The sequence below is a fragment of the Oncorhynchus tshawytscha genome, linkage group LG06, assembly GCF_018296145.1.
Source record: "Oncorhynchus tshawytscha isolate Ot180627B linkage group LG06, Otsh_v2.0, whole genome shotgun sequence".
In the NCBI taxonomy this organism is placed as follows: Eukaryota; Metazoa; Chordata; class Actinopteri; order Salmoniformes; family Salmonidae; genus Oncorhynchus; species Oncorhynchus tshawytscha.
The window spans coordinates 20181901-20208555 of record NC_056434.1 but is presented as its reverse complement, the minus strand read 5'-3'; the positions used below and the strand labels follow the sequence as shown (position 1 = coordinate 20208555).

General features: G+C 43.2%; 1 protein-coding gene across 1 annotated transcript in view; it reads left to right on the top strand.

The window, feature by feature from the left end:
• LOC112253280 (neurocan core protein) overlaps window positions 1-26655 on the top strand; it is a 182652-nt gene that overhangs the window by 106773 nt on the left and 49224 nt on the right. Inside the window, exon 9 of the mRNA XM_042323689.1 lies at window positions 16473-16586. Within this exon, the coding sequence (XP_042179623.1) occupies window positions 16473-16586 (114 nt within the window). The remainder of the gene's footprint in view (window positions 1-16472; window positions 16587-26655) is intronic.

The following is a 26655-nucleotide window of genomic DNA, read 5'->3' as shown; positions in this document are numbered from 1 at the left end:
AGAGCTTTCTTATGCTCTGCTGAATCATAAGGTCATCAATAGGACCTGTTGAGTGCAAATAATCCCATTAGCAGTTCCATGTCTCTCTTTCACTCTCTTTCTCTCTGTCACCCTCTAACTATCTCTCTCTGTCTCTCTCTCTCTGTCACCCTCTAACTATCTCTCTCTTTCTCTGTCTCTCTCTCACGCTCTTTCTCTGTCTCTCTCTCTGTCACCCTCTAACTATCTCTCTCTTTCTCTGTCTCTCTCTCACTCTCTCTTTCTCTGTTTCTCTCTCTGTCACCCTCTAACTATCTCTCTCTTTCTCTGTCTCTCTCTCACTCTCTCTTTCTCTGTTTCTCTCTCACTCTCTCTTTCTCTGTCTCTCCCTCTGTCACCCTCTAACTATCTCTCTCTTTCTCTGTCTCTCTCTCACTCTCTCTTTCTCAGTCTCTCTCTCACTCTCTCTTTCTCTGTCTCTCTCTCTGTCACCCTCTAACTAAATCTCTCTTTCTCTGTCTCTCTCACTCTCTCTTTCTCTGTCTCTCTCTCTCTTTCACTCTCTCTCTCTCTGTCACCCTCTGACTATCTCTCTCTTTCTCTGTCTCTCTCTCTCTTTCTCTCTCTGTCACCCTCTAACGATCTCTCTCTTTCTCTGTCTCTCTCTCACTCTCTCTTTCACTCTCTCTCTCTCTGTCACCCTCTAACTATCTCTCAATTCAATTCAATTCAAGGGGCTTTATTGGCATGGGAACATGTGTTAACATTGCCAAAGCAAGTGAGGTAGATAATATACAAAAGTGAAATAAACAATAAAAATTAACAGTTTCAAAACAATAAAGACATTGCAAATGTCATATTATATATATATTATATACATATATACAGTGTTGTAACACTGTACAAATGGTTAAAGTACACAAGGGGAAATAAATAAGCATAAATATAGGTTGTATTTACAATGGTGTTTGTTCTTCACTGGTTGCCCTTTTCTTGTGGCAACAGGTCACAAATCTTTCTGCTGTGATGGCACACTGTGAAATTTCACCCAGTAGATATGGGAGTTTATCAAAATTGGATTTGTTTTTGAATTCTTTGTGGATCTGTGTAATCTGAAGGAAATATGTCTCTCTATTATGGTCATACATTGGGCAGGAGGTTAGGAAGTGCAGCTCAGTTTCCACCTCATTTTGTGGGCAGTGAGCACATAGCCTGTCTTCTCTTGAGAGCCATATCTGCCTATGGCGGCCTTTCTCAATAGCAAGGCTATGCTCACTGAGTCTGTACATAGTCAAAGCTTTCCTTAAGTTTGGGTCAGTCACAGTGGTCAGGTATTCTGCCACTGTGTACTCTCTGTTTAAGACCAAATAGCATTCTAGTTTGCTCTGTTTTTTGTTAATTCTTTCCAATGTGTCAAGTAATTATATTTTTGTTTTCTCATGATTTGGTGGGGTCTAATTGTGCTGACAGCGGCTGAGTTACCATACGCTGGCAACAGGTGTGTGTGTGTGTGTGTGTGTGTGTGTGTGTGTGTGTGTGTGTGTGTGTGTGTGTGTGTGGGGTGGGGTGTATGGGTGTCTGATACATGCTCCATCTCATTGTGGCTTACCTTCTCTGTTTCACGGCACACTCAGCGGCTGTACGTTTTGTTAGTGTTGAATAGAGCTTTCTTATGCTCTGCTGAATCATAAGGTCATCAATAGGACCTGTTGAGTGCAAATAATCCCATTAGCAGTTCCATGTCTCTCTTTCACTCTCTTTCTCTCTGTCACCCTCTAACTATCTCTCTCTGTCTCTCTCTCTCTCTCTCTCTCTGTCACCCTCTAACTATCTCTCTCTTTCTCTGTCTCTCTCTCACGCTCTTTCTCTGTCTCTCTCTCTGTCACCCTCTAACTATCTCTCTCTTTCTCTGTCTCTCTCTCACTCTCTCTTTCTCTGTTTCTCTCTCTGTCACCCTCTAACTATCTCTCTCTTTCTCTGTCTCTCTCTCACTCTCTCTTTCTCTGTTTCTCTCTCACTCTCTCTTTCTCTGTCTCTCTCTCACTCTCTCTTTCTCAGTCTCTCTCTCACTCTCTCTTTCTCTGTCTCTCTCTCTGTCACCCTCTAACTAAATCTCTCTTTCTCTGTCTCTCTCACTCTCTCTTTCTCTGTCTCTCTCTCTCTTTCACTCTCTCTCTCTCTGTCACCCTCTGACTATCTCTCTCTTTCTCTGTCTCTCTCTCTCTTTCTCTCTCTGTCACCCTCTAACGATCTCTCTCTTTCTCTGTCTCTCTCTCACTCTCTCTTTCACTCTCTCTCTCTCTGTCACCCTCTAACTATCTCTCAATTCAATTCAATTCAAGGGGCTTTATTGGCATGGGAACATGTGTTAACATTGCCAAAGCAAGTGAGGTAGATAATATACAAAAGTGAAATAAACAATAAAAATTAACAGTTTCAAAACAATAAAGACATTGCAAATGTCATATTATATATATATATTATATACATATATACAGTGTTTTAGCAATGTACAAATGGTTAAAGGACACAAGATAAAATAAATAAGCATAAATATGGGTTGTATTTACAATGGTGTTTGTTCTTCACTGGTTGCCCTTTTCTTGTGGCAACAGGTCACAAATCTTTCTGCTGTGATGGCACACTGTGAAATTTCACCCAGTGGATATGGGAGTTTATCAAAATTGGATTTGTTTTTTAATTCTTTGTGGATCTGTGTAATCTGAAGGAAATATGTCTCTCTATTATGGTCATACATTGGGCAGGAGGTTAGGAAGTGCAGCTCAGTTTCCACCTCATTTTGTGGGCAGTGAGCACATAGGCTGTCTTCTCTTGAGAGCCATATCTGCCTATGGCGGCCTTTCTCAATAGCAAGGCTATGCTCACTGAGTCTGTACATAGTCAAAGCTTTCCTTAAGTTTGGGTCAGTCACAGTGGTCAGGTATTCTGCCACTGTGTACTCTCTGTTTAAGACCAAATAGCATTCTAGTTTGCTCTGTTTTTTTGTTAATTCTTTCCAATGTGTCAAGTAATTATATTTTTGTTTTCTCATGATTTGGTGGGGTCTAATTGTGCTGCTGTCCTGGGGCTCTGTGGGGTGTGTTTGCATTTGTGAACAGAGCCCCAGGACCAGCTTGCTTAGGGGACTCTTCTCCAGGTTCATCTCTCTGTAGGTGATGGCTTTGTTTTCCTCTAATGACTCCCCATCCCGCATGAGGGAGCGTAATCATCGACTGACACTAATTAGCATAACGCAACGGACATAAATATTCCTATTCATGAAAATCACAAGTGAAATATATTGAGACATAGCTTAGACTTTTGTTAATCACCCTGTCATCTCAGATTTTCAAAATATGCTTTACAGCCAAAGCTAGACAAGCATTTGTGTAAGTTTATCGATAGCCTAGCATAACATTTTGTCCTGCTAGCAGCAGGTAACTTGGTCACGGAAATCAGAAAAGCAATCAATTTAAATCGTTTACCTTTGATGAGCTTCGGATGTTTTCACTCACGAGACTCCCAGTTAGATAGCCAATGTTCCTTTTTTCCAAAAATATTATTTTTGTAGGCGAAATAGCTCCGTTTGTTCTTCATGTTTGGCTGAGAAATCGCCCGGAAATCGCCCGGAAATTGCAGTCACGAAAAAATATTCCAAATTAGCTCCATAATATCGACAGAAACATGGCAAACGTTGTTTATAATCAAACCTTCAAGATGTTTTTAAAATATCTATTCGATAATATAACCACCGTGACAATTGGTTTTTGAGTAGGACCGATTGGAATAATGGCTACCTCTGTATTTTACACGAGAATCACTCTGAGAGCCATCAGGTGACCAGTTGCGCAATGTAGCCGCTTACGGGTATTCTTCAACATAAATGCGTAAAATTACGTCACAATGCTGTAGACACCTTGGGGAATACGGATAAAAAGTAATCTGGTTGATAGCCCATTCACTGCTCAATAGGGACGCATTGGAACCCAGCGCTTTCAAAACATGAGGCACTTCCGGATTGGATTTTTCTCAGGCTTTCGCCTGCAATATCAGTTCTGTTATACTCACAGACAATATTTGTACAGTTTTGGAAACTTTAGAGTGTTTTCTATCCTAAGCTGTCAATTGTATGCATATTCTAGCATCTTGTCCTGACAAAATATTCAGTTTACTACGGGAACGTTATTTTTCCAAAAATGAAAATACTGCCCCCTAGTCACAAAAGGATAACCTTTTGTCTGATGGCCTTGAGATAGAAGCTGTTTTTCAGTCTCTCGGTCCCAGCTTTGATGCACCTGTACTGACCTCGCCTTCTGGATGATAGCGGGGTGAACAGGCAGTGGCTTGGGTGGTTGCTGTCCTTGATGATCTTTATGGCCTTCCTGTGACATTGGGTGGTGTAGGTGTCCTGGAGGGCAGGTAGTTTGCCCCCGGTGATGCGTTGTGCAGACCTCACTACCCTCTGGAGAGCCTTACGGTTGTGGGCGGAGCAGTTGCCGTACCAGGCGGTGATACAGCCCGACAGGATGCTCTCGATTGTGCATCTGTAGAAGTTTGTGAGTGCTTTTGGTGACAAGCCGAATTTCTTCAGCCTCCTGTACTCTCAACAATGACAGGAAAGAGGGAACATACTGCTGGGCCGGCCCTGGCCTCTTGAGCGTCTCCCCTCCCTCCTCTCCTCCTCCCATCCTCCTCCAGCTTCAGACACAGCAGGCATAACAGAGGAGAGCAGAGAGAAGCAGAGACAATAATGGTGTTCCAAAAAAGGTCCAGTCGCCAGGACCACAAATACAAATTCCATCTAGACACTGTTGCCCTAGAGCACACAAAAAAACTATATATACCTTGGCCTAAACATCAGCGCCACAGGTAACTTCCACAAAGCTGTGAACGATCTGAGAGACAAGGCAAGAAGGGCATTCTATGCCATCAAAATGAACATAAATTTCAACATACCAATTAGGATCTGGCTAAAAATACTCAATTCAGTCATAGAGCCCATTGCCCTTTATGGTTGTGAGGTCTGGGGTCCGCTCACCAACCAAGGCTTCACAAAATGGGACAAACACCAAATTGAGACTCTGCATGCAGAATTCTGCAAAAATACAACATGTACAACGTAGAACACCAAATAATGCATGCAGAGCAGAATCAGGCCGATACCCACTAATTATCAAAATCCAGAAAAGATCTGTTAAATTCTACAACCACCTAAAAGGAAGCGATTCCCAAACCTTACATAAATCCTCTTGAGCTTACTTGAGACGCAGACGTCCCACCTAGAGCTCTGGAAATGCACATGCGCTACGCTACACGCTAATAGTATTAGTTAAAACGCAAACGTTCATTAAAATACACATGTTTGGTATTGAAATAAAGCTACAGTCATTGTGAATCTAGCCACCGAGTCAGATTTTTAAAATGCTTTTCGGCGAAAGCATGAGAAGCTATTATCTGATAGCATGCAACACCCCAAAAGACCCGTGAGGGGATGTAAACAAAAGAATTAGCATAGTCGGCGCTACACAAACCGCACAATAAAATATAAAACATTAATTACCTTTGACCATCTTCTTTCTTTGCACACCTTGATGTCCCATAATCAATACTGGGTCTTTTTTTTGGATTAAATCGGTCCATATATAGCCTAGATATCGATCTATGAAGACTGTGTGAAAAACGGAAAAAAAGAGCGTTTCATAACGTAACGTCATTTTTTAAAAGTTAAAAATTCGACGATAAACTTTCACAAAACACTTCGAAATACCTTTCTAGTGCAACTTTAGGTATAACTACACGTTAATAAGCTATAAAAATCATCAGGAGGCGATGTAAATTCGATAGCCTGCCGTGTGGAAAAATGTCCGGAAAAAAAGGCAGACAATGCCTCGGGTTGGTGGTCGGAGAGAATCGGTTCCCTTTGGTCGGATCTACCAAGAATCAATTCAGATTCAAATGAGGAGACTCTATACATCCTGTGGAAGCTGTAGGTACTGCAAGCTTGGCCTCATTTAATACGGTTCACCTTCAACAATTCATGGGAGTGGCGCATGGATATTTTTTCCCATCTCCAGTGATCAGATTTTCCTGCGCTTTTCGATGAAACAGACGTTCTGTTATAGTCACAGCCGTGATTTAAACAGTTTTGGAAACGTCTGAGTGTTTTCTATCCACACATACTAATCATATGCATATACTATATTCCTGGCCTGAGTAGCAGGACGCCAAAATGTTGCGCGATTTTTAACAGAATTTCCGAAAAAGTAGGGGGGAAGCTTAACAGGTTTTAAACAGCCACCACTAACATTGAGTGGCTGCTGCCAACACACCGACTCAACTCCAGCCACTTTAATAATGGGAATTGATGTAAAATATATCACTAGCCATGCTACCTAATATAATGTTTACATACCCTACATTATTCATCTCATATGTATACGTATATACTGTACTCTATATCATCTACTGCATCCTTATGTAATACATGTATCACTAGCCACTTTAACTATGCCACTTTGTTTACATACTCATCTCATATGTATATACTGCACTCAATACCATCTACTGTATCTTGCCTATGCCGCTCTGTACCATCACTCATTCAGATATCTTTATGTACATATTCTTTATCCCCCTACACTTGTGTCTATAAGGTAGTAGTTTTGGAATTGTTAGCTAGATTACTAGTTGGTTATTACTGCATTGTCGGAACTAGAAGCACAAGCATTTCGCTACACTCGCACTAACATCTGCTAACCATGTGTATGTGACAAATAAAATTGACTTGATTTGATTTGAAGATTTGTATTTGATCATGTATAAGTTTTTGCTCTTTATTCTTTATTGTAGAGCCAAAAAGATTGGAGAAGTGGTTTACCCATACATCTCCATTTTGGATAGATAATTCTTCGTGTTGTTGTTTGTTTAGTGTTTTCCAATTTTCCCAGAAGTGGTTAGAGTCTATGAATTCTTAAATTCTTCAATGTTATCTCTCTTTCTCTCTCTCTTTCTTTTTTCACTCTCTTCTTCCTTACTTCCCTTCCTTCCTCTCTCTCTCTATCTCTCTCTCTATCCCTCTCTCTATCCCTCTCTCTATCCCTCTCTCTATCTCTGTCTCTATCCCTCTCTCTATCCCTCTCTCTCTCTCTCTCTCTCTCTCTCTCTCTATCCCTCTCTCTATCCCTCTCTCTATCTCTCTCTCTATCCCTCTCTCTATCCCTCTCTATCCCTCTCTCTCCCTCTCTCTATCTCTCTCTCTATCCCTCTCTCTATCCCTCTCTCTATCCCTCTCTCTATCCTCTCTCTATCCCTCTCTCTATCCCTCTCTCTCTCTCTCTCTCTCTCTCTCTCTCTCTCTCTCTATCCCTCTCTCTATCCTCTCTCTATCCCTCTCTCTATCCCTCTCTCTATCCCTCTCTCTATCTCTCTCTCTATCCCTATCTCTATCCCTCTCTCTATCTCTCTCTCTCTCTCTCTCTATCCCTCTCTCTATCCCTCTCTCTATCCTCTCTCTATCCCTCTCTCTATCCCTCTCTCTCTCCTCTCTCTATCCCTCTCTCTATCCCTCTCTCTATCCCTCTCTCTATCCCTCTCTCTATCCCTCTTCTCTCTCTCTCTCTCTATCCCTCTCTCTATCCCTCTCTCTATCCCTCTCTCTATCCCTCTCTCTATCCCTCTCTCTCTCCCTCTCTCTATCCCTCTCTCTATCCCTCTCTCTATCCCTCTCTCTATCCCTCTCTCTATCCCTCTCTCTCTCTCCCTCTCTCTATCCCTCTCTCTATCCCTCTCTCTATCCCTCTCTCTATCCCTCTCTCTCTCCCTCTCTCTATCTCTCTCTATCCCTCTCTCTATCCCTCTCTCTATCCCTCTCTCTATCCCCTCTCTATCTCTCTCTATCCTCTCTCTATCCCTCTCTCTATCCCCTCTCTCTCTCCCTCTCTCTATCCCTCTCTCTATCCCTCTCTCTATCCCCTCTCTATCCCTCTCTCTATCCCTCTCTCTATCCCTCTCTATCCTCTCTCTATCCCTCTCTCTATCCCTCTCTCTCTCTATCTCTCTATCCCTCTCTCTATCCCTCTCTCTATCCCTCTCTCTATCCCCTCTCTCTCTCTCTCTCTCCCTCTCTCCCCTATCCCTCTCTATCCCTCTCTCTATCCCTCTCTCTCTCCCTCTCTCTATCCCTCTCTCTATCCCTCTCTCTATCCCCTCTCTATCCCTCTCTCTATCTCTCTCTCTATCCCTCTCTCTCCCTCTCTCTATCCCTCTCTCTATCCCTCTCTCTATCCTCTCTCTATCCCTCTCTCTCTCCCTCTCTCTATCCCTCTCTCTATCCCTCTCTCTATCCCTCTCTCTATCCCTCTCTCTATCCCTCTCTCTATCCCTCTCTCTATCCCTCTCTTTCCGCCACATTTTCTTTGTCCTCCCCTCTGACAATCCCACTTCACTGCACAATCCATAAAGCACATTTCATTGAAAAGGCGAGACTATTCACATGTTGCCAAAGTAATTACGAAAGAGACAATCAACAGCAACAGGACGACGACTGTTCCCTTGAAAGAGGGTCATTTATCCTTCAAACGTAATAAAACAAACTCAGAGGAGACGGACACCACTGAATTGCAATGCCCTTTCTCAAACTGTCATTAGGACGTGCAGGCAGACGTGTATCACCCTGGTGCTGCCCGCTGTGGATCCAAAACACTCCACAGAGTTTTAAGTGGCAGAAACCATCCTTCAGATAATGATCCCTTTAAGATGCTGTCAAGGAAATGGTTATCATAAAGTGTCAAGGAAATGGTTATCATTAGGTTCCAAGGCCAACAAATACACTCCAGAGATGTTGACTTGCTCAATGCGGCCATTTTAGTTTTCATTCATGGGGCTGTCAGTGTGAATGTTAACTGAGGTGGGTGATGGCTTCTTTGCTGCAAACGATGGGTTATTTCCTGTGGGTGGTTAACTCTGATGCTCATCGTAATGCCTGTTTAATAAATGGAATGCTGACTTTATAGGTGAATGCTGATGTGTTGATTGCCTCAGAGGAAACTCTAAGTGGATGGTAGCTACAGTAACGTCTTTCCTTGCACCAAGGTATAGTATAGTACTAGTGTCTGTGTTATGAATAGCCAACTGAGATAGATTGCGACTTTACTGTGCAATGCCAATTTAGCCATCCATTCCTCTGGTTTCCAGGTGCTGTAGATTAAATAGTGTCTGTCTGGATAGTTTTATGTAAGGTAGACCATATTAGTTCTCAGGTAGACTGTAGTGTCTGTTTTGAGAGGAGCCGACTGACTTAGGAATGTGGGTATCATGCAGCAGGGCAGAGAGAGACTGTCATCTGTGTGTCTGTGGCAGGGCTTGGTGATGTTGCATTGATCCTGACAGTCAGAGAGAGAGAGAGAGAGAGAGAGAGAGAGAGAGAGAGTTTGAGTTTGAGTTTTTATAAAACCTTTATTTTTTACTCAAGTGTTAACATTAAAAAAATGACACACTGCCTTTTCAGAAATGAAACAACAAATGTAATTCCTAAACAAAAATAAATACATAACATATATATTCAACTTATTTCATCAGCAAAAAATAATTTCCCCTCCTACAAAACAAAGCGCTCTTTCGTAGGCCCACTTCTCCTCAAATAATAGGAGATCTTTTACAGCTGAAAAGAACTCAAAATCTACTTTTATTCTTGCTTTCACTAATCCTTTAAAAACACATCTTACATCCTTCCCATATCCCGTTTCTATCTTATGTTTTCTACTCAGAAAAATGGACATCTTAGCTTGTCCCAAAATAAAATGTAACATTTGACATCTTAGCTTGTCCCAAAATAAAATGTAACATTTGACATCTTAGCTTGTCCCAAAATAAAATGTAACATTTGACATTTTCTTTTCTGTTGTTTACTGTATTGAAACCCCAAAATAAACACAGTGTGATTGAAAAACTCCCCCACAGCTTTAAACAAAGATTCCAGCATTTCCAATAGAGGTTTTATCCTCTCACACTCCATAAAACAGTGAAAAATGGTTTCTCTTATATTACAAAAAGGACAACCATCTCTAACATCTGAATTAATAACAGATACAAAAGCATTAACTGCAATGATGCCATGTAAAACCCTCCATTGCATATCACCAGTACCCTTTTGTAACGGTGGTTTGTACAGTGCCCTCCATGCTGGCTTTACCCTATCATCAATGCCCAATTTTACCCTCCATGGAGTGTCTTTTCTATTTTTCAATTTATCTTTATTCAACACCTTGATACACCCCTATACAAGTCCTTCCCATTCACCTCATCCAAACCCACCTCCTCCAACCCTCTCAAATCCAGCAATAACGCCTTTCTTTCTGACTCTGGGATATTTGGTGTAATCCCTAGTCTTGGAAATGAGACGTCTTCATCTTGTACCTTCTTCTTGTGGCTACTAAGCATACCCCATTCTTCCGCTGACAGAGCCTTCCTACAGCTCCCCAGCATTTGTCCGACAATCCTTTCCGACCTCATCCCCAAATGTTCTGCCACCCGTCTTCCATCCATTAATGCGGGCCCAGTCATGGCCATTAACTGTCTTAAGGTGATGATTTTCCCCTTCACCAGAATCTTGGAGAAATGTGGAACAGCTGCAGTTGTACAATCCAGACTTGCCCCATACACCAGAGGTTCCTCCAACAGCCAATGCACTGACTCCGCTGAAGTTCGTCTAGACACCTTCATTATGCTCCACACTCTGAGAAGTCCTCTGTAAAACGGAGGTACTCCCTCCCTAGAAATCTGGCTACTAAAGCCTTCTTTAAACCTAATCCTCCAACCCGTTGTAATATAAGACCTGCCACCCCTCTCCACACCACATTTTCCGGTCCATAAAGCAACCTTTGAATAAACTGAAACCGGAAAGCAGCAGCCCTACTAGCAAGATGTACAAGACCTTGTCCCCCCTCTTCTTTTGACAAATACAAAACACTTTGTGGAACCCAGTGATATTTATCCCAAAAGAAATCCACAATAATTGCCTGTATCTTAGCCAGAAGGCCAGATGGTGGTTCTAAAACTGACAACCGATGCCACAGTGCAGATGCAATCACATTATTAACTATAATAGTGCGCCCCCTATATGACATACGAGATAATAACCAACGCCATCTCCTCATCCTCCCTTCCACCATTTCAACCACCCCACTCCAATTTTTTCCATAGTCCCCTCATCTCCTAGGTATACTCCAAGATACTTAAAACCTCCCTTACACCATTCTAGCCCCCCTGGCAAAGCCATGATCCCTCCAGACCATTCTCCAATCTGTAACGCACAACTCTTTTCCCAATTTACCTTTGCAGAGGATATTCCCCTAAAACGATCAACCATTAGACTCAAGCTATCCACCTCCGCTTGATTTTTCACTAACACAACTACGTCATCAGCATAGGCTGAGAGACGAATAGGAGGAATATCCTCTGAAAGGCACACCCCTGCAATGCGCCTTCTAATGCTATTTAGTAGTGGCTCTATAGCAATGGCATATAACATCCCTGACATAGAACATCCCTGCCTAATACCTCTACACACTTTAAAAGGAGCACTCAAACCACCGTTAACTTTCAATACACTTTCAATGTCACCATATATCACCTTTATCATGGCAATAAAACCAGAGCTGAACCCAAACGCCTCAAACGTGTGCCATAAATATTGATGTTCAACTCGGTCAAATGCCTTTTCCTGATCAATTGAAATTAGACTGCCTCGTTCCTCCATGTTGACTCCGCCAAATATCACACAATTCATTTGTTACAATGAGGCGTTTTAAAAACATCCTTGAGGCTATATGAGGTTCTTGGTGATTTCTATCTAAATCACTAACTGTGCAGTTAAAATCCCCAGCAATAAACAAATAATCTTCTTTGTTACATTTCTCAATGGTATTTGATAGTGTCTCTAAAAAACATACCCTCTCAACTGTCACCACTGGGGCATATACATTTATCAGACACATAGTGATGTTTTCATACCTTGCTCTAACTTTTAATAACCTCCCCTCAACTACCTCTTCAACCTCATATGACAACGGCAAAAACCCTTTTGAGAACAAGATAACCACACCACTTTTTGAGTTTTTATGACTACACACCACTGTCCCCCCACTCCTGTTGCCACATAACTTCATTTTCCAAATTACTATGCGTTTCTTGTAGAAAAATGATGTCACTTCCCTTTCCTCTAATTAACTCATACACCATGGCTCTTTTTTAACATCTCTTGCCCCATTTACGTTTAAAGAAGAAATCTTAAAACTGCTCATGGATAAAAAAAAATATACAGAGGAAGATCCAGCCATCACATCTCTTTACAGAGTTAAGACTGCAACTGAACTCTTTCATTTTCTTTAGAATTTACATCACTTATCACTCTTGTGACCACTTTCTTGAGTCTAGCAATTTCAGGGCTTTTCAAACTTCCCCCTGTAATTTTTGACATCAGAAACTTTGCTGATTCAATAAACAATTCACGTTCAGGGGAAAAAATCAGTTACATTGTAATCCTGCATATATTTCTTCCCTTTTGTCAACTTCAAAAATTGACGTATCCTCTCGATCCCATACCTCCCTTCCACCCCATTTATCTCACTATATTGTTGTGACGTGTCAGATGACTCACTCTCACTATCCTCCCCAGAAGAATACTCCACCATCTCTACACCTTTTTCATCTTCAATTGATTTATCAAACTCTACCTTTCTCTTAGAATTAGACCCTTCACCACCCCTTAAATTCTTCCTTTTACTCCTCGGTATTTTGAAAACATCCGCTTCCTTTTCCATTATTTCAATCTCCTCTTGACTTCCAATTTCATTTTCCAGCACCACCTCAGCGACGGCAGTCGCAATCTCACCTACTGTTTCCCCTCCCTCTTTGTTCTGATCTACCACAATTGCCCCCGTATCCACACTGCCTTCCTCTCCTGCTTTTCCAACCACATCTGCCCACCTTCTCTCTTCTCCTGCACCCGTAGTATTTTCAGCCCTTCGCGGTGGTGCGTTATTTGCACTCGCACTAAAACTACTACCAGGCTCAGCGCGCTCATTTTTGGGACAACTACGCACCAAATGCCCCTCTCTTCCACATCCAAAGCATTTCATTGATTCAGTAGATGCATAGAAGACATAATCAAATCCATCAATCTTAAAGCTAAACGCTAAATTCAGTTCATCTCCTTCCTTTTTTAAAATCATATGCACTTGTCTCCTATGAGACACGACATGTTTCAACAACGGAGATTTGCATCCAAAAAGAACCTTCTTTATTGTAGATACTATTTGACCATGGCGAGATAACTCTCGCTCTAACACTTCATCTCTAACAAATGGTGGCACGTTAGAAAGCATAACTTTCTTCGCAGGATTCATAAGCGGAAATACCGTCGTCTGTGTTTCCCGCAACACAACACCCCTCTCAACTATTTTATTCACCTTTTCAATTGAATCTAAGAATATCACTACAGCGCTATTCATCCTTGAGTCTGATTTGATGCTATCATACCCAATGATAGCACCAATAGCCAAGCTACATTCTTCCACTGAACACCCGGCCGCAGCAGGAATCTTTACTCCATGCCTCCGACTAAGTTTTTCAAATTCTTCATTTCCGCGAGTGGCCATAGCAACCAGCCCCACCCGCTGGTTGTGCCCTCGCGAAAAACCAACCTCAAAGCAAAGATCCCACCACCCCTATACGTGCTTATTGATAGTTTAAACAAAATACCCTTAAAACAACTAAACTAATCTATATATATATATATATATATACATACCAAAACCCGATAGAGTGAAAAGAAATTCCGTTCGCTCTCACAATCACTCCTACTTGACAACTCACTCCCAGCATGCACTCCCAGCATGCACTCTGACGAGAGAGAGAGGGAAAGAGAGAGAGAGAGAGAGAGAGAGAGAGAGAGAGAGAGAGAGAGAGAGAGAGAATCCCTCACTACCCCTGCATGGCAAATGACTTCTGTCTGCCTGTGTCACATGCCTTTACATTTTTAATCATTAAGACTTGAACCGCTCAGCAGCACCATTGTAGGAGAGTGAGAGGAGAGAGAACAGGAGAGGGAGAGAACGTGAATGAGAGGGAGAGGAAATATGCCTGGGGAACTTTTTTAATGCTGGTCTGTCTGACTGAGAGAAAGTCCTTGGTCATGATATTGATCCTTTCTTCGTTTATTTGCCTCCTTTATTAGATTCAAGTCTGTGGACTCTAACTGGGCCCAGAGGAGAAACCTGCTGGGATTCATTGGCGTGAAATTGTTGATTGCGTCGAAATTCACATTTATAAAAGAGAGAGCTGTTTACTTTTTATTTGGTTCCATGTTCACAGATGCCCTGGCCACGTCTGGAATTGAAAGCATAAATCTTGCTGTGGTGAAGTAGGGGGAAAAACCCTCTAGAACTGGAAACAGCAGGAATAGAGGGGCCTGGCCCTGCATAGGGATATAGTATTACACTGGACTGGCACACACACCCCATAGAGACGAGGGTGGGGTGGTGGGGCGGTTGGTGGGTGGACTGGCCAAGACTGCAATCTCTCTCTCTCTCTCTCTCTCTCTCTCTCTCTCTCTCTCTTTCTCTCTCTCACCCACCCATGTCATCTAGGCTGAGACTGCACATTTGTCAGCGGCACCCCCCCAGTTAGTCTGGCCTCTTTCACTCGCTCTTTCACTCGCTCTCTCTCTCCCCTCTCTCTCCTCTGCCAGCCGATGAACAATCCTCACAATCCTCCACCGGCTGCTGCAGGGAGTCCTTGGGGATGGAGAATAGCTTCTAGGCTTTCAGGCCTGCCTGTGTTGTCCTGGGGAGGAAGCCAGAGATGGCTGGGCAGCAGCCGCCCTCCACTGTCCACCACCTGCCCCGACTACAGTTTATCCCCAGTTAGCCAGCTGGGCTGGGTGGACACTGAGTGGCCACTGAATGAGCTCTCTGGCTTCTCTCTGCTCTCCTCTGTTATGCCTGCTGTGTCTGAAGCTGGAGGAGGATGGGAGGAGGAGAGGAGGGAGGGGAGACGCTCAAGAGGCCAGGGCCGGCCCAGCAGTATGTTCCCTCTTTCCTGTCATTGTTGAGAGTCAAGTGCTGCTCTGCATGGGGGTCAGAGTTAGCTGAGCTCAACCAAGTCTTCTTTGGAGGATTGTGGTACCACCTCACAGACAATGGGATGGATGAGTGGCCAGCTTTCAACTCTTCTGTACTGCAAAGTATCACACTTCCTGATTAGCAGAGAAACATTGCAGTACTAGAGAACCCAGCTGAGAGCCCTGCTATATATACAGTACAGCACCAGTCAGAGCCTCCATACGTCTCTGTATGTGTGCTGTAGTAATCCCTCCCTCCTGATCTGTTGATTCATCGTCTAGACATGGCAGGCCGTCCCAGTGTGGATTCAGACTAACTCCTGCCTTTCTTCTCTCCACTTTGATAACCACCACAAGCTGCTTTTATCCAACACGCATCGCCATCAAATCCCTGTAATCCAACCTAGGGACACACCATCTTCCACACTCTTCCAGACTTGGAGAACTATAAAAAGCGTGATCCCTACGTTACTCGATACCCGTCTCCTGCCCTCTCGCCCGGGCCCCCGAGATATACTCAGATGTTCTGAGGGCAATGGTTGCTGGGATGCCAGCTGTGGTTTTAATGATTTTGCCCTAAGGCCCCAGATCAGCAGTGAGATAAATATAGTTCTGCTTTTACACAGAAAGGAGAACCATGGCCTTAAACGTCTCCACAAAGTGTGTGTGTGTGTGTGTGTGTGTGTGTGTGTGTGTGTGTGTGTGTGTGTGTGTGTGTGTGTGTGTGTGTGTGTGTGTGTGTGTGTGTGTGTGTGTGTGTGTGTGTGTGTGTGTGTGTGTGTGTGTGTGTGTGTGTCTTTTCGTGTGTATACAAGCATGGATTCCTGGTATACTGTATGAGTTTGTTCATCTGTATCACAGCTACATGCATCAGTTTCACATATACAGTATGAAGTGTCAGTACAACTCTAGCATGATTGCATGGGTGTAAATATGTGAATATCAAACAACTCCAACATCAAACTGCCTCCTCCCTGCATCTTTTCCCTGCCAGTGGTTTGACAGCAGAGTGGAAGGCAAGTCCTGCATACGCATCACAATTAATGTCATGCGCTTCACTGCTCCTCCACCCACTTATTGATGGGCTGCTGAATCAAAGGTTTTAATTACAACTCCTCAAAAGAGCTCAGAACTCCCAGAAAAGTTAGATCTCTGATGGTGACAAGAGATATGTGCTGTGTCCAGTGACTGCATTGTTATAACTGACCCTGTCTCCTCGTGTATCCTTGTTTTTCCTTGGTTGTATTCATTAGGACATACATTTTAAAACAAAAATAAGCCATTCTTATTGGACAAGTCCAGGTGATCCCTCCCTGATTCAATATGTTTCCTTCCATTTGGTGCCTAATGAACACAACCCTTTTTTCCCTGACAGACATCGACGACTGCCAGTCAAAGCCGTGTCAGAATGGAGGCACCTGTATCGACGAGATCAATTCCTTTGTGTGCCTGTGTCTGCCCAGCTACGGTGGAGCCACTTGTGAGAAAGGTAACATTTTATCACTTAACACCTCTCTCATTAACTCGCATCACCGGGGGAAAGAGGAAATGGTCATACAGTTGGGCAAAAAAGTATTTAGTCAGCCATCAATTGTGCAAGTTCTCCCACTTAAAAAGATGAGAGAGGCCTGCAATTTCCAGGACGACTGATCCGTGTAAAGGAAAGAATGAATGGGGCCATGTATCGTGAGATTTTGAGTGAAAACCTCCTTCCATCAGCAAGGGCATTGAAGATGAAATGTGGCTGGGTCTTTCAGCATGACAATGATCCCAAACACACCGCCCGGGCAACGAAGGAGTGGCTTCGTAAGAAGCATTTCAAGGTCCTGGAGTTGCCTAGCCAGTCTCCAGATCTCAACCCCATAGATAATCTTTGGAGGGAGTTGAAAGTCTGTGTTGCCCAGCAACAGCCCCAAAACATCACTGCTCTAGAGGAGATCTGAATGGAGGAATGGGTCAAAATACCAGCAAGTGTGTGAAAATCTTGTGAAGACTTACAGAAGACGTTTGACCTCTGTCATTGCCAACAAAGTGTATATAACAAAGAATTGAGATAAACTTTTGTTATTGACCAAATACTTATTTTCCACCATAATTTGCAAATGAATTCATTAAAAATCTTACAATGTGATTTTCTGGATTTTTCTTCCACATTTTGTCTGTCATAGTTGAAGTGTACCTATGATGAAAATTACAGGCCTCTCTCATCTTTTTAAGTGGGAGAACTTGCACATTTGGTGGCTGACTAAATACTTTTTCCCCCCACTGTATGTATCAGTGGTGCAGCTTATGACAGAACACCTGTGCTCAGCTGGAGCCCCTCAAAGTGGAAGAATGCCTCGTGGGCATGAATGCAGCTACGCTGTTTGAAAAATGTAAATGGTTTTGGGCCTCCATTACATGAAAGCAGGTCTATGAAAGATAGACAGCCAGCCACAGTACTGTCTGTGAAACACAACACTTTAGGAGAACATTTCTTTGTAGAACCAAGAGAAAAACCCAGAGATTGAGATGAAAGAGAGAAGGAGAGTTTAAATAGAGATGGGCAGTGTACTAATGCATACGTACCCCAGTAGAAGCCCAACCTCTGGGGTTTTCTCTCCCTCACCCACACCGTCAGCCTGTATCCTAGCAGCCCAGCTCTCTCTTCCTGCAAGGCTCTGAGTCTGCTTCTCTACCTGGGGCAGGGTAATGAGCCTTTACATATCGATACCTTACCCTGTAGAAAGAGACGGAGGATCCCAATCAGTGATGTGTGTGTAGAGATGGACAGGCCGAGACGCGTGGAGGCTTGAGGCTCAGTGACGTGTTTGTGTAGAGATGGACAGGCCGAGACGCGTGGAGGCTTGAGGCTCAGTGACGTGTTTGTGTAGAGATGGACAGGCCGAGACGCGTGGAGAGGTTTGAGGCTCAGTGACGTGTTTGTGTAGAGATGGACAGGCCGAGACGCGTGGAGGTTTGAGGCTCAGTGACGTGTTTGTGTAGAGATGGACAGGCCGAGACGCGTGGAGGCTTGAGGCTCAGTGACGTGTTTGTGTAGAGATGGACAGGCCGAGACGCGTGGAGGCTTGAGGCTCAGTGACGTGTTTGTGTAGAGATGGACAGGCCGAGACGCGTGGAGGTTTGAGGCTCAGTGACGTGTTTGTGTAGAGATGGACAGGCCGAGACGCGTGGAGGCTTGAGGCTCAGTGACGTGTTTGTGTAGAGATGGACAGGCCGAGACGCGTGGAGGCTTGAGGCTCAGTGACGTGTTTGTGTAGAGATGGACAGGCCGAGAGGCGTGGAGGTTTGAGGCTCAGTGACGTGTTTGTGTAGAGATGGACAGGCCGAGAGGCGTGGAGGTTTGAGGCTCAGTGACGTGTTTGTGTAGAGATGGACAGGCCGTGAGGCGTGGAGGTTTGAGGCTCAGTGACGTGTTTGTGTAGAGATGGACAGGCCGAGACGCGTGGAGGCTTGAGGCTCAGTGACGTGTTTGTGTAGAGATGGACAGGCCGAGAGGCGTGGAGGTTTGAGGCTCAGTGACGTGTTTGTGTAGAGATGGACAGGCCGAGAGGCGTGGAGGGCGTGGAGGTTTGAGGCTCAGTGACGTGTTTGTGTAGAGATGGACAGGCCGTGAGGCGTGGAGGTTTGCGGCTCAGTGATGTGTTTGTGTAGAGATGGACAGGCCGTGAGGCATAGAGATTTGAGGCTCAGTGATGTGTTTGTGTAGAGATGGACAGGCCGAGAGGCGTGGAGGTTTGAGGCTCAGTGATGTGTTTGTGTAGAGATGGACAGGCCATGAGGCGTGGAGGCTTGAGGCTCAGTGACGTGTGTGTAGAGATGGACAGGCCGTGAGGCGTGGAGGTTTGAGGCTCAGTGATGTGTGTGTAGAGATGGACAGGCCGTGAGGCGTGGAGGTTTGAGGCTCAGTGACGTGTGTATAGAGATGGACAGGCCGTGAGGCGTGGAGGTTTGAGGCTCAGTGACGTGTGTGTAGAGATGGACCGGCCGTGAGGCGTGGAGGTTTGAGGCTCAGTAATGTGTTTGTGTAGAGATGGACAGGCCGTGAGGCGTGGAGGCTTGAGGCTCAGTGACGTGTGTGTAGAGATGACTAGGCCGTGAGGCGTAGAGATTTGAGGCTCAGTGATGTGTGTGTAGAGATGGACCGGCCATGAGGCGTGGAGGTTTGAGGCTCAGTGACGTGTGTGTAGAGATGACTAGACCGTGAGGCGTAGAGGTTTGAGGCTCAGTGATGTGTGTGTGCACTGCTGGAGCAGGAGCAGCCTCTTCCCCAGGACCTCCCCTCCAATCAACGCCCTGCCAGCCTGATTGCCACAACCACCGCACTCATACAGATTAGCTATTTAAGAGGCTATGGAGCCTGCGACCCCCACACACACATGTCTCCTTTTAGCCGCATGGGGCAATATGGACCCTGGTGGGTAACTGTCTTTATGGTTGACTTGGATCAGCAGGCCTGAGAGGAGAGAGTGGAGGAGAGGGGAGGCTGTGGTCGCCATCTGGCTCAGCGCTTAGAGTTATTTTGAATTGCTAACAAGCACTTTTTCAAAACTCTTCACACAGTCTGCATTACCAACGTGCATCTTGGCCAAACAGTTAATCTCACCTCCAAAACTCACTCAAACCACCAAAACTCTTCACACAGTCTGCATTACCAACCTGCATCTTGGCCAAACAGTTAATCTCACCTCCAAAACTCACTCAAACCACCAAAACTCTTCATACAGTCTGCATTATCAACGTGCATCTTGGCCAAACAGTTAATCTCACCTCCAAAACTCACTCAAACCACCAAAACGCTTCATACATGTCTCAAAATAAGCTCGTTTGACCAGAACACTGGCAACAATTCAGATAGCATACATACAAAGCATACATTGTCACTCATAACACACTGACCTAAAAACACGAACAGGGAGCATTACATAAATGATTAACTTATCTTTGAAGTTCAAATGATTTTTCACATAAATCAGTATTTCATTATAGAAAAACACCTTTTCACTTTATTGACTGTACTAAAGTATATGTTTTATTTATTTTACCTTTATTTAACTAGACAAGTCAGTTAAGAACAAATTCTTATTTTCAATGACGGCCTAGGAACAGTGGGTTAACAGCCTGTTCAGGGGCAGAACGACAGATTTGTACCTTGTCAGCTCGGGGGTTTGAACTTGCAACCGGTTACTAGTCCAACGCTCTAACCGCTAGGCTACCCCGCCGCCCCAAATGTAACACGAATGAATCAGAAATACAGCAATTTGCTTCAATAGCCTTTATTTTGTCGATATCTTTGCGTATAGTAATTTACTTGTGAATAATTTTAAAAAGTTGAAACAAAACAAATTCCTGAAATTCCTGCGCTGCAATAATAATTGCCAGAAAAAAATCATCAACATGTATAGTATAATCACTCATACTGTACAGTACTGTGAGGGTTCTGGTTATCATCAACATGTATAGTATAATCACCATTACTGTACAGTACTGTGAGGGTTCTAGTTCTCATCAACATGTATAGTATAATCCCTCATACTGTACAGTACTGTGAGGGTTCTAGTTCTCATCAACATGTATAGTATAATCACTCATACTGTACAGTACTGTGAGGGTTCTAGTTCTCATCAACATGTGTAGTATAATCACTCATACTGTACAGTACTGTGAGGGTTTTGGTTATCATCAAATGTATAGTATAATCACTTCATTTACTGTACAGTACTTGAGGGTTCTAGTTTCATCAACATGTGTAGTATAATCTGTTCAGGGCATACTGTACAGTACTGTGAGGGTTCTGGTTATCATCAACATGTATAGTATAATCACCAAACTGTACAGAACTGTGAAGTTCTCATCAACATGTGTAGTATTCACTCATACTGTACAGTACTGTGAGGGTTCTAGTTCTCATCAACATGTATAGTATAATCACTCATACTGTACAGTACTGTGAGGGTTCTAGTTCTCATCAACATGTATAGTATAATCATTCATACTGTACAGTACTGTGAGGGTTCTAGTTCTCTCCAACATGTATAGTATAACACTCATACTGTACAGTAATGTGAGGGTTCTAGTTCTCTCCAACATGTATAGTATAATCATTCATACTGTACAGTAATGTGAGGGTTCTAGTTCTCATCAACATGTATAATATAATCCCTCATACTGTACACAACTGTGAGGGTTCTAGTTCTCATCAACATGTATAGTATAATCACTCATACTGTACAGTACTGTGCGGGTTCTAGTTCTCATCAACATGTATAGTATAATCACTCATACTGTACAGTACTGTGCGGGTTCTAGTTCTCATCAACATGTATAGTATAATCCCTCATACTGTACAGTACTGTGAGGGTTCTAGTTCTCATCAACATGTATAGTATAATCACTCATACTGTACAGTACTGTGAGGGTTCTAGTTCTCATCAACATGTCTAGTATAACACTCATACTGTACAGTACTGTGAGGGTTCTAGTTCTCATCAACATGTATAACACTCCTACTGTACAGTACTGTGAGGGTTCTAGTTCTCATCAACATGTATAGTATAATCACTCATACTGTACAGTACTGTGAGGGTTCTAGTTCTCATCAACATGTATAGTATAACACTCATACTGTACAGTACTGTGAGGGTTCTAGTTCTCATCAACATGTATAGTATAACACTCATACTGTACAGTACTGTGAGGGTTCTAGTTCTCATCAACATGTATAACACTCCTACTGTACAGTACTGTGAGGGTTCTAGTTCTCATCAACATGTATAGTTCAATCAGTTCTCATACAGTTCTCATCAACATGTCTAGTATAATCACTCATACTGTACAGAACTGTGAGGGTTCTAGTTCTCATCAACATGTGTAGTATGTGATGTGCTGCTCCAGTTTCAACTTCCACCTGACTGTGCTGCTGCTCCAGCTTCAACTGTTCTGCCTTATTATTATTCGACCATGCTGGTCATTTATGAACATTTGAACATCTTGGCCATGTTCTGTTATAATCTCCACCCGGCACAGCCAGAAGAGGACTGGCCACCCCACATAGCCTGGTTCCTCTCTAGGTTTCTTCCTAGGTTTTGGCCTTTCTAGGGAGTTTTTCCTAGCCACCGTGCTTCTACACCTGCATTGCTTGCTGTTTGGGGTTTTAGGCTGGGTTTCTGTACAGCACTTTGAGATATCAGCTGATGTACGAAGGGCTATATAAATAAATTTGATTTGATTTGATTTGATTTAGTATAATCACTCATACTGTACAGTACTGTGAGGGTTCTAGTTCTCATCAAAATGTGTAGTATAATCACTCATACTGTACAGAACTGTGAGGGTTCTAGTTCTCATCAACATGTGTAGTATAATCACTCATACTGTACAGTACTGTGGGGGTTCTAGTTCTCTCCAACATGTATAGTACTGTATAGGACCTCACTCATACTGTACAGTACTGTGAGGGTTCTAGTTCTCATCAACATGCATAATATAATCACTCATACTGTACACAACTGTGAGGGTTCTAGTTCTCATCAACATGTATAGTATAACACTCATACTGTACAGTACTGTGACGGTTCTAGTTCTCATCAACATGTATAGTATAACACTCATACTGTACAGTACTGTGACGGTTCTAGTTCTCATCAACATGTATAGTATAACACTCATACTGTACAGTACTGTGAGGGTTCTAGTTCTCATCAACATGCATAATATAATCACTCATACTGTACACAACTGTGAGGGTTCTAGTTCTCATCAACATGCATAATATAATCACTCATACTGTACAGTACTGTGACGGTTCTAGTTCTCATCAACATGCATAATATAATCACTCATACTGTACACAACTGTGAGGGTTCTAGTTCTCATCAACATGCATAATATAATCACTCATACTGTACAGTACTGTGACGGTTCTAGTTCTCATCAACATGTATAGTATAACACTCATACTGTACAGTACTGTGACGGTTCTAGTTCTCATCAACATGTATAGTATAACACTCATACTGTACAGTACTGTGAGGGTTCTAGTTCTCATCAACATGCATAATATAATCACTCATACTGTACACAACTGTGAGGGTTCTAGTTCTCATCAACATGCATAATATAATCACTCATACTGTACAGTACTGTGACGGTTCTAGTTCTCATCAACATGCATAATATAATCACTCATACTGTACAGTACTGTGAGGGTTCTAGTTCTCTCCAACATGTATAGTACTGTATAGGACCTCACTCATACTGTACACAACTGTGAGGGTTCTAGTTCTCCCTCTCTCCTGCATTTGGCCACAACGTCGCATCTTATATCTTCTCTGCCGATACATCTTGGAAAGTATCTTCTGGAATGTCTAATCCAACCCTGTCAGTCTTCAGAAGTGTCTCCACACCCCACATTCATGGTATCCAGCAAGGACATCTGGTCATGTGGATGGTGGTCATAAACCTTCCACCTCCACGCTGAGAAAAACTCCTCTATAGGGTTTAGGAAGGGGGAGAACAGAGGCAGGAATAGTACTGACATCCTGGGATGAGCAGCAAACAGTCTGACTGCAGCAGAGTGGTGGAATCCCACATTATCCCACACAACAACGACGGTAGGGGAGTTTCTGGCCCCTCTCTCCGCTGGCACAAGTCGATTATGCAGGTCATCCAGAAAATAAATGAGCCTCTCTGTATTGTAGGGACCAATGAGAGGTTTGTGTAACAACAAACCATCACAGGACAGTGCTGCACACATTGTGATGTTAGCTCCTCTCTGGCCTGGGACATCCACGGTTACTCTCTGTCCAATCACATTTCTTCCCCTGTGGCATGTTTTTGCCAGGTTGAATCCAGCTTCATCCACAAAGATGAATGTATGAATGAATGTTGTGCTGACCGTATTCACATTCCCAAAAGTAATATTGTCTGCCAGCACTCCCGCAGTTTTATTGCATTGACAACCATGGCAATTTCCTGCGCAGGTGATAATATTCTAACCCTTGGATCCTACTGAAAAACACAAAACAATCAATATATTTCAAAATGTCAGTACATGTAAAAATGTGAACATACTGTATTGTACTGTAATATGTAGTTCAATTATCATTGAAGGAGGCACATCTCACCTGTTGTTTTTCCTGAAATCTGTACTATTGATGCAACTGTTGAACGCTGCAGATTTGGTTGTATCCTTAAACCGGCCTCTCAGAGAGAGACCACGGTTTACAACATGGTCAATAATTGTGGCCCTTATCGCATCAGTGACCACCACTCTTGGTCTTCCTTTCCTTTGTCCTCCACACATTCTCATTCTCCCTGCCACTCTTCTTTCCCCACCAACCTGTCTTCCTTGATCCATGTTTCCAAACTAAATCATTTCGAAGCCGTCCTCTTTGTCTGTTTGGTGACCAGACTAAAAACAGGACACTTGGGTAGACTTTCAAGCTGCAATTGCAATCAGCTGTGTTTGGAATGATTAAATATTCTGCTCAGATTATCTATATTTTTCAATCTGGTTACTGCAGAAATGTACGACATTTGCCATCATTATGTTTTGAATGTGTTTTTAACAGTTTTGGAAACAGTGTGTTAGCATTTGAAAACGTGCTGCAAATATATCATTTTGCAGGTGGTGGAGTATGAATGAGAAAATAGTTCATGGATTTCAGAGAATGTGGTCATTGAATGTATTTTGTGTGAAAGCAATAAAAAGGATTCATAGTTTGGTCCATATATACTTCTGTTTCGCTGACTGTGTACAGAGTTTTGACAATGTGACTTCAGTCTTTGTCACGTTCTGACCTTAGTTCTTTTGTTATGTCTTTGTTTAGTATGGTCAGGGCGTGAGATGGGTGGGTTCCTTTTTCTATGATTTGGGATTTCTGTGTTTGGCCTGGTATGGTTCTCAATCAGAGGCAGCTGTCAATCGTTGTCCCTGATTGAGAACCTTAAATACTTAGGTAGCGTTGTGGGTGATTATGTGTTTGTGCCACACGGGACTGTTTTGTTTGTTTTGTTCTTTCACTTGGTTATTTAGTATTTTGTAGTGTTCAGTTATACATATTAAAATGGACACTTACCACGCTGCAAATTGGTCCGATATCTCTTACTCCTCGTCAGAAGAGGACGAGCCTTACAGTCTTGACCAATGCATGTTAGCAATTGATTTTTTTTTAAATAATACCACACATAAATGATTCAACCCTGAAGAGAGGAGATATCAATAGACATTTCTAAGGTAAACATTGAACCATGATCATGGAACTCAGGGGACAGAGAAAATACAATCGTTCAGATACTATGAAGAACTATGACAGATACACTACATGACCAAATGTATTTGGACACCTGGTCGTCGAACATCTCGTTCCAAAATCATGGGCATTATTATGGAGTTTGTCCACAGAAGCTGTTGGAAAATTGCTACAGGGACTTGCTTCCATTCAGTCACAAGAGCATTCGTGAGGTCGGTCACTGATGTTGGGCGATTAAGCTTGGCTCGCAGACGGCGTCCCAATTCATCCCAAAGATGTTCAATAGGGTTGAGGTCAAAGCTCTGCAGGCCAGTCAAGTTCTTCCACACTGATCTTGACAAACCATTTCTGTATGGACATCGCTTTGTTTGCATTCTCCTGGTATCCGCCAAACCATGATTTGTCCGTTGGACTGCCAAATGGTGAAGCATGGTTCATCACTCCAGAGAAAGCATTTCCACTGCTGCAGGGACCAGTGTTGGGAAGCTTTGCACCACTCCAGCCGATGCTTGGCATTGCACATGGTGATCTTAGGCTGCTCAGTCATGGAAACATGTGAAGCTACTGACGAACAGTTATTGTGCTGACGTTGCTTCCAGAGGCAGTTAGGAACTCGGTAGTGAGTGTTGCAACTGAAGACAGACGATTTTTACGCTCTACATGCTTCAGCACTCGGCGGTCTCATTCTGTGAGCTTGTGTGGCCTACCACTTTGTGGCTGAGCCGTTGTTGTTCCACTTCACAATAACAGCACTTACAGTTGCCCGGGGCAGCTCCAGCAGAGCATAAAATTTGACGAACTGACTTAGAAAGGTGGCATCCTGTGACGGTGCCACGTTGAATGTTACTGTATGGCAAGGCCATTCTACTACCAATGTTTGTCTACAGAGATTTACTCTGTTCCATCTGACTGCGCAATCCACTGTCTCATCAGCCCAGGCAGGGAACTGATAAACTTGATCTCCAGTATAAAAATGTCTTTTAGACTAATATTTAGTTTTCAACAGATGAGATTTCTATAAACCTTACTGTCTGTCTCTCCGACATTTGAACATTATTTCAATATTCCAATTAGACTAATATTGACAGTGATCTCGACAGTGGGGACTCAGCTAGGAAGGCTAGTAGCGTGTTAAGGTGACACAGTATCTGCTATGTAAAAGTGGTGTGTAGTACAGGTAATGGCAGCATGTTGGGGTGATACAGTATGTGCTATGTAACAGTTGAGGTGATACAGTATGTGCTATGTAACAGTTGAGGTGATACAGTATGTGCTATGTAACAGTTGAGGTGATACAGTATGTGC